General features: G+C 43.4%; 1 protein-coding gene across 1 annotated transcript in view; it reads right to left on the reverse strand.

Annotated features, from left to right (window-relative positions):
* Positions 1 to 470: 470 nt before the first annotated feature.
* LOC119391067 (monocarboxylate transporter 12) overlaps positions 471 to 14475 on the reverse strand; it is a 136447-nt gene continuing 122442 nt past the window's right edge. Inside the window, exons 7-8 of the mRNA XM_037658752.2 lie at positions 11301 to 11884; positions 471 to 3204 (exon numbers count right to left, since the gene is read on the reverse strand). Coding sequence (XP_037514680.1) covers positions 2990 to 3204; positions 11301 to 11884 — 799 coding nt within the window. The 3' untranslated portion in view covers positions 471 to 2989. The remainder of the gene's footprint in view (positions 3205 to 11300; positions 11885 to 14475) is intronic.

The following is a 14475-nucleotide window of genomic DNA, read 5'->3' on the forward strand; positions in this document are numbered from 1 at the left end:
AAGCATTAAAATAACTAACAAATGTCCTTTTCAAATCAAAAGTCACAGTGCGTCTCGAGCAAACTTCGCGATATGCAATAAAAAGAATTGACGAAAAATCTACGCTACAATTTTGTGTTATTGTGGCTCAAGTTCGACTTGGAATTTTAATTTGCGTAAATGATTGCTTGATTGCTTGACTGCTCTGTGCTGTTTGCTGCAAATGTCTTGTTGCTGATGCCACAGTACAAGACTTTGAAAGAGTTAGCATGGTGTGCTTTAACGCAAATGTTGAAGAAAGAAAAATTAGTACACCACTCGGTTTTCGTAATACGGTGAAGTAGCGGCTGATTTTAACAGACATTTACAACTAAAAATAGAATTGAGGTTGCCACGTGGAACATCAGTTCAATACTTGCGGTATACAGAGATTGATCAAAACATAACTGCCACTATGCCAATGGCTTTATCACGTAAGAAATGAATGAAGAGATAGTAAAATGCTTTATTTTAGATAACACAGACAATGACATATATTAATATACATTGGATGACCCAGCGCACGTAAATACAATACTTTTTAAAATGGTTTTCAATCTCGACTGCCGGAAATGCACGTGAGCTGTGATGAAAATCTTCTATGAAAATTGAACATTTTGGGCAAGTAGCTGACTAGCACGGCCAAGAGTACAACCAAAAAGAGCCCCAACATCCACGAACTTCTCATGATGAAAACTAACGTGCCTGATAAATTTTAAAACAAGCAACACGATAACGAAGAATAGTAGCACTAAACGATAAAGGTACTCAACATAATACGGCTGACGTGTTCGACAGGAAAATTACAATTGCGCTATAGTAACACACGCACAAATACAAAAACGCTTAGCGGTGACGCAAACGAACATGATCTTAGCAAAGTGTAGAACTTCGGATTAATAATACTGTCGAATGTTCTGCAGCAGAACAGAATCCTTAAAGTCCGAGAAAATTTTATTCACACACCTTGCAACTTTTTCATTCAGTAAAACCCTCCGCATGCCATCGTTTATGTTTGACATATTCTTCGCCAAAAAAAACGTTAGTTTATTTCGCCTCTCAACATAGTACTCAGAACAGTCCTGAACAGGTGTTCAGCAGAACAACCCCTCTCCAACTACTATATAGACTCCACTAAGTGAATGACGTCACTTGTCAATGTATTGATTCATTACTGTAACCCGGTTATCGAAAGGGGCTCCAACAATACACCTGTTAAGTGGTGGTTAAGCTGGAAAGTTGCAAGCAGTCAGACACCGCGACGTCTGGGTGTCCCAAGACTCAGCAAAGGCACCTTTTTCGGGTGCTAATTGCAGTCAACTTTCGATCAGTGGGTTGAGCTGGTCAGCACTCAGCCTTGTCAAAGCACAAGTTTGAATCGCGACGCGTTTGTGCGTGCTGAGATCACAAACGTTTCGATCTGCACGTCCCACTGCACATCGGAAGCTGAGACAGGATCGCTACACTGTGTTTGTGACTTCCGATGACATAAGCATGGAAGAATCATCGTTCTCTGCGATTGCTATTCTGGGATACGTATTTCTGTTAATATGGCGCAAAAAGAAATTGGCAAGTACACAACGCAAAACACACAAGAAGAGTTTCTTAATAGCACAGTTTAAGCTCAATGAGTGTCAAATACACTGTCCGAATCTTAGTTTAAAATTCATCATTACCCTTGAACGCTTTTAGGCACATCGAACACAGATTAGGGGCTCCTCTAAACAACCTTCACATTAGAAGAACCGTACTACTAGGCGACGTCACTCCGGATTTGCGTAAGCGCACGTCTAACTATCCAGGAAATATATCCAGCAAAACACGCGAACGCAGGAAATGGGGAAGGAGACAGGAAAGCTTCCTGTGTTCGTCTGTTTCTGGCTGGATATATTTCCTGGATGCAATGCACCAACTAGCCCAACAACGAGTTATACTAGCCTAAACTATACTTTCGCGCGAATAAAATGTTTTCAATCACTAAAAAGGTAAGATCACATAAACAATAAGTGTAAGAATACCTAACATTAACACTGTACTGACATTGCTGTGACGTGGTGTCAATCACCTCAATGTCTACACAGTTATCACAGACTTGACTGCAGTGCCTTCATTGATCTATGACAAATCTACAGAGGTGCGTAGGAAGCGAGAAGCTACGGACAGATATGCAGACGCAGAATCTTAAAACAATAATTCACCGAAAAAGTTGTGTTGAGCGCTGCAAGATTTTGCTTTTGCGCATAGTTCAGATCAATTTATTAATTATAAAGGCCAAGTGTTTGTGGCAGCACTGGTGTGCAGCAAGAATTCCACGTAACGTGCGTTTAACACACTACTCTACACAAAATTTATATTCAGCATATTCACTGCACCATCAGCTGCGAACCATCGTGATTGACATTATTACCAAACACTCGGCACAATCATGTTAAGCGTAAATCTAGAGAAAAAATAAGAACGGTAAGACACAAACCGATGGTTAAAAGCGACATATCCGACGCTGGAAATTTGCAGGCATAAAGGTAAGAACAATTGGATCAGGAACATATAAAGTAGCTATGCAAACCCTCACATGTGTAGATAGAAAAACCAGCTTAATGTTTTCCAAGCTGAAACAGGAATTTCTGTTCCTAAAACCTAATCTTTTTTTTTTGAAGTAGATCAATAGGCACAAGTTTGTGATCCTTACGTTTTGGCACATCAACAGCTGCCATGAGCAATATGACGACCAAACATGGTACATTCATAGGTAATTATATTACCGTAGATGTATCAGAAAACAACAACATTTCAAATCTGCAAATTCTTTCAGGTTGCCTATCAAAAACGACATTCCCTGAAAAGTCCCGACAGACAGGAACATACATGAGATTTCGCTATGCTTTCTATTAATTGTCGCGCTACGCCTCAAGTGTTCGGCTACTTGCAGTTGGCTACGTGGTGAAACGCGTGTGGTTCAGCGCGAGCGTTATCACGCCATCAACGAAGTCAAATCCATGACTTGGTAGCCGGTGAGCGTAGGAAGATCGCACAGCTGGAGCTGAGAATCTCTCGTTGTCCACGTTCGCTTCTTACGGAACCTGTCCGTAAGGTTTACGACTAGCCAGACTAAAGCATTGAGGAACATGAGGCCACTCATGATGCGGTACAGGTTGTCATAAGATCCCTGCATGTCCCTGAAGAAACCTGCATGGCACAAGACAAGAAAAGTTGCATGTAGAGACAAACATGTGTAACGTTCCCTTGTAAAGACTGGTAAAAGAAAGAAGTCAATTACAGTCATTATTATAGCGACCAAGCCAGTGATTTGCAGAAACTGCAGAAAAAAACAGACAATGCGCCATATAGCTGAACAGAAAGCTCGGCATGAGAACCGAAATAATATGCGGTAGAAATTAATAGTTCAATGTCTGAAGCACTCTCCAGGATGTGCTACAGGCAGCGGAAATGTCTGTGCTGAACTGCACAATACGCAGGGCACACATATAGCCTCGACTGGACGTAGTAGTGAATTGGACAGAGAAATTTCATGCACCACTTGCGACGTTGCCGTAAAAAGACAGTGCGGGCGATTGAATGAATAATGGAAAAGCTATTATACAGAAACAGCTTGCGGCCCTTTAAACTCTGCGTCCGGTGACCGAGTGTATGCGACAGTTGCAATAATGTAAGCTATAATATTTCCATGAAAGTGAATAGAATAGGAACGCTGAAGAATTATAATCTTTTCAGCTTACACAGTAAGTATGGAACAAATCAATCTTCAAAACAGTCAGGTCACGCTCTACAAACTTGGTCACGCTCTACGAGGAGAACAGGATGGTTTCGGGAAGGCGTATAACAAAATATATGTGACATTGTTTAGGTCATCTGTGAACCGGAAAATATGCGAAACAAGAGATAACCTCTTAAATTACTTTCATACATTACGATAAAACGAATTGTCTTAGTAGTGATGCCAGCTCTCATAGAAGCAATTTATTGCCAATGTGTGCAGAAAGTATGCGTGAATACTTTTCCAAATATAAGACTCCGAAGTTCCATTAATTCTGCATAAGAAAAAGGGAAGAGCAGCAATAAAAGCGGGATGCGGCAACGGGACACATTACCTGTATTATTAGTGCCTGCGTGCTGAGAAGGACTATTAAAGCTCTTAAATTTTGGATGATCAAGGGCGGTATTTTACGACGAGTATCTGGCTAATCTACAGGTATTGCAGATCACATTGCGCTGCTCAGCACTGCAAGCGTAAATGCAGACAAACGACTGAAGACCTTCTCCGTCAGTGCTTAAAAGTATATTGCTTCAATAATATGCGAAAACCAGGAAAGGGAGCCAAAATGGATGATTACTACGGAAATCTTTGGAATCTCAGCAAAAGTACATGTATTGAAACGCTTACTCAAAGGGACCGTTATCATGGTAGCCAAGTTTACATAGTGAAACTCGATTAGGGCGCTCACGGCAGGCATTACGAAATCTTGACTGGCCATTGCTGAAGAAAAGGATTTAGAAACAGTGAATTTTACTGGCACTAATACGGCATAAACACCGACATATCGGAGGCCAACAGAGTCTTCACAAAAAGAGAATGACCATACAACAAGCGGTGGAATAAAAATGCTGCAAGGATTCATACAGAACACGAAGAACACAACTTCTTTTATGGGGAAGATAAGCCGTCCCCGATATAATTGTTCATCTTGAGTGGGATATGCTTCCAGGTCGAGACTGCTAAATTATTGTCCGCAGAAAGGAAACCGCCACTAAAGATGCTTCATATTTCTGCGGTGTGTCGAAATTGAGATAGCAGGCCCCGATATAAAAGCATATGCGCTCCATATTGCTTTTTTAGCGCAAAAAACGAAACCACAAGAAAGAAGACGGAACACAGCACTACTCTCAACTGACATGGTTTATTGCGTCACTCCACTCTTTATAGCAGCGAGATACCGGTAGGACATGCGCCGTGCACTCTATGCGCACAACCACCACGCCTTGGACACCTGAGCGCAATCATGAAAGCGAATAAAAAAAAACAAAATTCAGAGGAAAACAAGGTAATGGAAGGCACACTAATGCACTGCGACCCCAATGATTGAATGAAAAATGCTTCTGATAATTCTCGGGTGGTGGTGTCACGACTCTTTTTGAAGATAGTGGTTAGTCTAAACAAGGCTTGACAATTGCATTTTTTTGCAGTGTTGAGCTAAATGTGAGCCTGTACCGGTCGGCAGGGATCGCTCATGTTCTTTAAGGCGCTCATTCACACAGCGGCCTGACTGACCTACATACACATTGCCACAAGAAAGTGAAATCTTGTAGACCACCCCTACGCTGCACTCAAAAACTTCTGGTGTCTCTTTTCACATTGCGGCTTTTTGTTTTCTTTACAAACACGCCTGCACAGCATAGACAGTTTCCGGAGGGGGAGGGGGCAGAAAATACAACCGGGATTTGGTACCTAGTGGCCACATCCTTAAGATTGTGAGCCACATTATGGCAATACGGCACTACTACAGGCTTGTTCTCCGTGTCGTTTCTACACCTCTGGCGCTTGCCTTTCAGCTTCTGAAGCAAAACTTCAGAGACCGACGTCACTACCACCCTTGGGTAACGCGCATCCTGCAACCTTTTTAACTGCGCGTTAAAGCTCTCGTTAGCTGTGTGATGGCACGATTTCATTATTGATAATTCAAGAGACATCATGGCAATGGCACGTTTCACAACCTTAGAGTGCGCAGACTCGTATGGCAGAAGACCCTTACGTGCACGCGGCGAGTACAACCAGAAGGCATGACCTGCTTGTAAGGAAAGTTGTAGATCCAGAAACTGCAGATTGCCGTCCTTTGTGAGCTCATGTGTGAAGGTTAAACCCTTTCCGTTGTCCGTGAACAGAGATAAAATATCAGCTACTGCGCCACAGCCTTCGTGGTTAGTTTGTTTTATCACAACAAGGAAATCGTCAATATATCTAAAAATCTGGTATAGGTCATTGTCTAAAACACTCTTAAGAGCACGGTCGACAAAGGATAAAAAACTATTACAAAGATCAGGCACCACACACGAACCAATACACTCACCCTTTTTTAAAATAAATAGCTGGTTTTTGAACGAGATAAAAGTTGCACTTAGATAAAACTCAAGAACGGACAAGAATTTTGCTGATGACATTCCAGTAGCATTGGGAAAGTCTAACTCGCCATTTTCTTCGATGCAGGTTATCACACAGCGAAAAAGCTCATCGTGCGGTATCGAATAATATAAATCTTCGACGTCCATAGAAAAAACGTTGACAACTGAGTGGTTGTCTCTCAGAAAGGAGACAACATCGGAGGAGTTTTTTGTGCCGAAAGGATCTTCAATGGTCAGCTGATTCAACTGTTTTTGCAAAAAGCGGCTAACTAATATCTGCCAACAATTGTTTTCACTGACTATTGTACGGAAAGGCACATCCAATTTGTGCGTCTTAGCAGCGAAAAAAACTTCAAGAGCGAGCACCTTGCATTATGCGACACCTTTTGCAAGTTTGGTGAGGCCTACGTTATCCAACAAGGAAACTAGCTTTGCTTTTTACCTTGTGAGGTTTCGCTGTGAATGGAATGAAGTTCTTGTTGACAGCCTGGATGGCTTTCTCGTTGAAGACTGCAGCCGGGGCTACTACAAAATTACCCTCCTTGTCACTTAATAACAACCGAAGTTCATTGTCTTTGAAAAACGACACCGTTTTCTTGATCAGAGCCGACGAAGGTGGGGAGTCCTTGTTGACAGTCCTACGCAAGGTATCCACTCCATCAAGGAGGCACCGTTCCTGGTCTTCCAGTTCAGCTTTCCTTGAGATGCGCCGGTTCAATGCCAGCAGCTCATGTGCAGGAATACTTGGTTCCGTGCTAAACTTCGGACCTTTCCTTAACAAATGCGCAACTTTTTTTTTGAAGTAGATCAATAGGCACAAGTTTGTGATCCTTACGTTTTGGCACATCAACTGCTGCCATGCGCAATATGACGACCAAACATGGTACATTCATAGGTAATTATATTACCGTAGATGTATCAGAAAACAACAACATTTCAAATCTGCAAATTCTTTCAGGTTGCCTATCAAAAACGACATGGTATCCACTCCATCAAGGAGGCACCGTTCCTGGTCTTCCAGTTCAGCTTTCCTTGAGATGCGCCGGTTCAATGCCAGCAGCTCACGTGCAGGAATACTTGGTTCCGTGCTAAACTTCGGATCTTTTCTTAACAAATGCGCAACTTTTTTTTTCAAGTAGATCAATAGGCACAAGTTTGTGATCCTTACGTTTTGGCACATCAACTGCTGCCATGCGCAATATGACGACCAAACATGGTACATTCATAGGTCATTATATTACCGTAGATGTATCAGGAAACAACAACATTTGTTAAGGAAAGTTGCCGTGCTAAACTTCGGACCTTTCCTTAACAAATGCGCAACTTCGTCAGGAACACAGACATCATCGAGAACATGGTAACCACCAGCGTCGGCTTCCGTTGCGTCCTTCCTCGGCGAGGACCTCGACCGAAGTTGTAGCAGAAGCTGCACCCACCAGAATTCAGTAGGTCAGTCAGGTCGCTGTGTGAATGAGCGCCTTAAAGAACATGAGCGATCCCTGCCGACTGGTACAGGCTCACATTTAGCTCAACACTGCAAAAAATGCAATGGTCAAGCCTTGTTTAGACTAAACACTATCTTAAAGAAGAGTCGTGACACCATGGCCCGAGAATTATCAGAAACTTTTTTCATTCAATCATTGGGGTCGCAGTGCATTAGTGTGCCTTCCATTACCTTGTTTTCCTCTGAAATTTGTTTTTTGGATTCGCTTTCATGATTGCGCTCAGGTGTCCAAGGTGTGGAGGTTGTGCGCATAGGGTGCACGGCGCATGTCCTACCGGTATCTGGTGGCTATAAAGAGTGGAGTGACGCAATAAACCATGTCAGTTGAGAGTAGCGTTGTGTTCCGTCTTCTTTCTTGTGGTGTCGTTTTTTGCGCTAAAAAAGCAATATGGATTCTCACCAACTAGCCCGCCAACGCATTCTGTTGAGCATATGCGCTCCCATAGCGCGAGTTTTGATTCATTAGCCCGAACGCTCCCGAAGAGGCTGGTTACTAGACTGCTTCTTGGCCGTCATGATACGTCATCCAAGCCATCCATCGGGTGGTGCTCAGAATCTCCTGCATTACTCTCAGAACCATGAGAGAAAAACGTGAGTGGGACTGAAGCTAAACGGCGCAAAAAACACGGCTACAAAAAGCAAACAAACAGGACAAGCGCAGACTTTCAACTGAATTTTATTGACATAAAGTGCCGTCCTGAACTTAAATTGAACCTCTTTTGCAAGCCTCCAGATTTCTGCCCCGTAGGAGAGTACCGGTACGAAGCAGCTATTATATACTATTCCTTTCAGGGATATTGGCAAGCTAGCATGCTTTATCTAAGAATACGTGCCGAATCGCTCCAAATCACTCTAATTATTTTAGTTATTTCATTCTCGTGGTTTGTATCGGCGCCTAATACCTGTCCCAAGTAGACGTATTACTTTACCAGTTCCAGTGCCTTGCTCCCTATCGCAAACCGTTGTGAGTTCCGATACTGCTAAACCTTATTTTTCTGTGCATTAATCTCTATAGAATCGCATTTATATAATGATATCACATTACACAACATCGAAGAGAACCACTTGTCTTCTTGGTTGTAATTAAACAGTATTATATTGACAAGTGCAGCAAGTTCAGCGGGTTGGTAGCGCTGACGGCGCACAAGCTTACATTCTAGTGTTACTGCCGAGATTTATGACATCTAGTGTTTTCGGGCGCCAGGTTAGTCGCTCGCATTTGATAAAAGGAACAGAATGAAATAGATGAAAACTATAAAAAGTTTGCTTCTGACTACCTGACGTTGATTTACAAAACGTCCATGCCTCTGCTGACCAATTATAAATTCCACCTGAACTTGCTTAACATAACCTGCGTAATTCCCTCCCATTTCTCAACGAATCCGCCCCAAATATACGAATGCATCGGTGAAACGCCACTTGATCCACAATTCATTAATTGTGATTCATGCCATAGCGACAAGTAGTGGTAGTCCAAGCATAGCGAGCAGCTGCAACAAACACAGAGCTCCGGTTGGACGGCTAATATGAATAATCCAGCGCAGGAAAAGGGGTAAGAGAACTTCCAAAACGGAGATATGCATCCGGCAGCTAGAATTACTGGCATGAGTAAGAGAGCAACAAAATTTTGATTTCGCCAAACTTTGTCGACTGAAAGAAAGGTTGGAGGACGCTTGCGCTTCGCCTTCAAGAGTAGAACGCGATAGCGTAATCGGGCCTCGTGCGCATCCCATTCTCAATTGCTAGCCCCTGGCTTCGGTCCTCGGTGCATGCCTCAACCGTGCCGTAAGGAAACGAACGACTGTGCGCGTAACATCGGCCGTTTCAAAGTATGCTAGAAAGCCAGTTCTTAAGTACAGTTCTTAAGTGCCCACTACGCTAAAATTATTCCTTTTGCGAATCAGCGAACGGCCCACTACGCGTCCGTAAAGCAACACGCGAACCTACGCAGCTGCTCACTTTGTTGATGATTTTGCAGATCATGATGATTAAATATGTCTGAGTGCTTTGTAATGGGTGGGCCTTTAAAACACCCACTCGATGCGCAATTCGCATGTTTTGACACCTGGCGCTAGTCTACACTTCTTCCATGCGATATAACATGTCTTAAGGAGACTCCTTGCACTACATGACATTTATATAGTGTTTTTTTTTCCGAAGCAGTATCAAGAAATAGCGTGGCTCTGTGGTAGAACACCTGGTTGCCACGCAGACGGCTGGGAAAAGATTTTTATTATTTATTTTATTTGCATCTCTCTCAACTTTTTTGTCACGGCCAAGATGGCTTTTCGCTCACAAACAACGACGCCCACACCGACACTGGAATTTCTGCGAAGCGAGCTCTTTAACGCTCTCGCGTTAAGTGAACCATGTGATAGCAGTAAGAGTTACGATTTCTGTTGTCACCTCGTCATCTGCAAATTTAGAGATACCGCTTTTGTCTACATAATACCAAACTAATATTATAGATCTTGATTCATATCTTTTGGCCTATTACATAAAAAATATCAGGTTTATATTGTTGGCGGGCACTTCTGTTAACCTTTTATATTTACGGGGCACCACGCCTTGGTGGTCCAGTGACAAACGTAATTGTGTATAATGCAGTCCGCGTTTCCTTTGTAATAGAGCGTCTGCTCTTCCGAATAGAAAAATTTATTAAATACGAGGTTATTCATTGAGTAAGGGTCATATTGCTGTGAAGAAAATAATTACCGTTAGTTTTTCTTATGACGGGTGTCTTGTCCCGTATACCTAAATTATTTTTCATAATTGCACAAACACAACTCTACACCACCTTTTTAATCCATTTGCATTGAAGTTCGCCACCTGGGCATCGAAGGTGTTGACAGGGAGTGCTTTAAATTCTTTTTCTATGTTTCGATGAGCAAGAATGGCGTCTCTCATTACCTATTCCCTCTTGTTTCTGTGTTAGCGCACTACATCGACATCTCGTGGCGTAACTGCAACATGGGAAAACAGGTCGTCGCTGCTTTGTCGACAGTGGCCCAAAATTGTTTGCCCACTTGACATACTTTCCTCTCTGTGTTGCTCGTCAACCATTCATGGCACCCATCTCGCACACGATTTGCAATGTCCAGAGTTGTATGTTACATTAGAGTGGATATTGAAGCGTACATCAAAACGATATATACTTGTCAGACCGCTTATTTTGAGTTGTCGATCAAATAGCAGTTCTCGGTACTGCTGCTAGATCTCGGCATTACTACTAGATACTAGATTTACCACTCCGCTCATCATTACGCATATTTACGCGGCCATATTAGAAGCCTTAATGTCATTGAATAACATTTCACTTGCTCATTTCTGTAAGTCTGTAAACTAGAAAAATCTGGATGAACTTCGGCATCTCATTATTCGATCACAAAATCTGATCACAGCTCGCAATCGGCAACTGGCTGAAGTGGAGGATTTCGCCGAAGTGGTCATCTGCTTCTGCCGAAAAGCTGACTACTAGATCCCATCAATATTTTCTCCAGAAGCAACCACTACATAACCCTGCATGGGTACAACCTTGTTGAGACCCACGAATGCTTAAAGTAATCAAGCGGTCATTACTAGCTGAATATGTCTCGTATTACCGACTACTTTCTATAGGAAAAAGTAAGAAAGCAAGACTCACCAAAAAGGAGAGGCTTCGTAAGGAAGGATACTGTGGCAATGCACGTCACAATAACGTTGCTCAAGTTCAGTTGGTCTGCTCCAACAACATCACCCATGAGCGAGTTGTGCACAGCAATAGCATGACCACTGAAGACGCCAAAACCGAGACACGTGACCAGCATTGGAGGATAAGTCCGGATAAAAGAAATGAGGATAAATCCTACGCCAATAAATAAGTAGTCCATCATTACAAGGGTCGATCTCTTCACGTGTCCCTTCTCAGTCACCAACGGCATCAGGACGCGGCCAACACAATCTAGCACAGACACCGAAGGTGCGATGGTAATAGCAAGAATGACGGGAATGCCTTTGCTTAGAATCGTGTCCACAGATATGCTGGCAAAGAGATTGATGACGTAGAAGAAGATCAGGTGCGTCAGTGCAGTGACGTAAAACAGGGGCTTGGTAAATATTGACTCAGGTACTGGTGTTCCGACGTTTTCTGAGTTGCTCAGCTTGCCGGCTCCCTGCTCGACGCTGAAAATTTTCTGCACTGTTGTTGTAGGCAAGACGTTGTTGTTTTCCTCGGGATTTGGTCTGGGCCTGTAATCAGTTAGGAATAAAGAGGACACCAATCATTTAGGCATAGGAATGTTATGCGAACGGGTGTAAAAAAAGGGTGACAAAATACCGTCTACGTAGTTCCTTGCGCACTGAGACTACGTTATTTAATCGCTATCTACAAGCTCCAGTGAGCCAGAGCATGGTAATATATCTCTACGTTTCAAAGTTATGATGAGTTACTTGTCCACTTTTGATTAAATTTGTCAATGAATTTTAAAAGGAAGGAAAAAGACCACAAATGGTACGAGTAACACATTTAATTTAATTTAGTTGAACTTCATATTCAGTATCAAAGCGTGCATATTATTATCCAAAACCTCAATATTAATAATAATAATATCTGGGGTTTAACGTCCCAAAACCACGATATGATTATGAGAGACGCCGTAGTGGAGGGCTCCGAAAATTTCGACCACCTGGGGTTCTTTAACGTGCACCTAAATCTAAGTACACGGGCCTCAAACATTTTCGCCTCCATCGAAAATGCAGCCGCCGCGGCCGGGATCCGATCCCACGACCTTCGGGTCAGCAGTCGAGCGCCATAACCACTAGAGCACCGTGACGGGGCAAAACCTCAGTATTAGTAAAGAAGCGTGCGCAGAGCGCATTGATGTAAAACTTTACACAACACAGCTTAGAAGACTACAAATGTATGCAATAAAGTAAGAAAGAAAGAAACGCAACGAAGGAGGAAATGAAAAATAGCTTTCATACGGATATTATACTCTTTCTCAAAAGCTAGCTGCCGTAGAGTGAAAGCTACGAGGCGTGAGCAAGCCATATGATTCCGCAGCAAAATGCAGTTATGTTTGTAATTGCTTTATAATTGGCAAAGTTAACAAAACCATGGTTTGTTTGGCACGTGCTACGTCACAGTTCTACGTTCCACGCTAATCGCGATTCCCATATGCGTCTTTGATGAGTATTGCGAACGTACTGCTGGACTTAGAGTGATGTGCTATCCGGTGTCAGAGAAACTTCGAAACCGAAACCACGTGAGGTGCATCGCAATGTGAAAAAAAAAGACGGAAAACAGGAAATGTTTTTGACGAGTAGAGGCGAAGAGAAGGAAGGCGAAGATGGTGTAGCTGGTCTTCGAACGGCGGAGAGAAGAAGTGTGGCGGCTGACTGCTCGATGGGGCCTCAAGGCAGTTGGGTTCCGGACGCAAGCGAGCAGACCCAATCGCGACTACTTCGACCATCAAGTACGACGCCTGCTGTATCAGCTTGATGTGGGGCCGTTCTCCAGGGTGCACTTGCCCGAATCTCCAGTGTGTACTTGTCTGAATATCAGGGCGAACTTGCCTCCGTTCTGCTGCTCTACCGACGGCCAGAACAATGTTTCACCGTAGCATCACCATGACATCCCAACGTCTACCGAACTCTGAGACGAACCTTCTTTAATTTCCGGGACATTGAATTTTGTAGTTTAGTTTAGACCCGTTGATAATCTTTTTGTACAGTCACCGTTTTTTCCCACTTACTTGTGTTTTCCTTCTTTGATTTACTTTTATGAATAACAAAGGAATACTTTTCCACCGCATGGTTTCACTTACTATGTCACTGAAGCTATTTCTCAGGGATATTATTTAATCTTGCGAAACTAAAGCACGAGCGATTGGCGTCCGCGACAGGACGAACCCGTGAGGTAAAAGGTGGATGAAATGAGGGCGCTCGGGATGGCTTCGTCCGATTTTGTAATGTTGGGTCACCGCATGGATCTGCAGGGCTCACAATTAAAAGCCTTGATGGACGAGCAGTGTGAAATGGCACGCGATGAGAGGAAAACAGAACGAGAGGCTACGACGGAATGCCTGGAGCTTGAAGAGCGAGCCCTAGCATTGCGGGTCAAATTCGCCGAGTTTGGAAATAGTCAGGAACGAGACGCCGGTGCTTGGCAAGAAAGGGACCGGCCATGGATGATGACGAATCCCTACAGCTTTATTCCGATATTCAAGAAAGATCGCGATGATCTCGGCGCTTACCTAAAACGGCTTGAATCCGTCGCTACCGGTCAGGGATGACCGCTAGGCAAGTGGGCCACAGCACCCAGATTGTGTTTGGATGGGGAAGTCTTAGTTTTTAGTCGTTTGTCCCCTTAACAATCAGCGGATTACGAGAAGGCCAAGAAGGCTTTGCTTCAACGCTCCCGATGTACAGCTGAGATGTACCGGGACACGTCCGGCTGAGTAAACCACAAGATGATGAGACAGCGAAGCAGTATGCACGAGGCTTTTGATCTTCTACGACCCTTGGATCCAAATGGCCAACCGAGAAATTAAGTTTGAGGTGGTGCAGGATTTATTTGTTGGTGAGTTTGCAACTGCTTAACAATTGCCGTCGTCGTCTGACGTTGTTTGTTCGAGAGAGCAACTATCAGACGCTTGATGAGATGCCGAAACCGCAGGTCAGTTTGTGGAGACACAAGAGTAGAAGAATTTGTTAGTGTTCAAGGAACGGCCTGAAGAAGGTGTTGCAAGAGAACAAGAAAGAAGTAACTCTCCGAAGACGCATGTTCGATGTTCTGTCGGTGACAAATATAGGCACAAAGCGTACGACTGTGGTATGCG

This window comes from Rhipicephalus sanguineus, chromosome 4 (assembly GCF_013339695.2).
Source record: "Rhipicephalus sanguineus isolate Rsan-2018 chromosome 4, BIME_Rsan_1.4, whole genome shotgun sequence".
In the NCBI taxonomy this organism is placed as follows: Eukaryota; Metazoa; Arthropoda; class Arachnida; order Ixodida; family Ixodidae; genus Rhipicephalus; species Rhipicephalus sanguineus.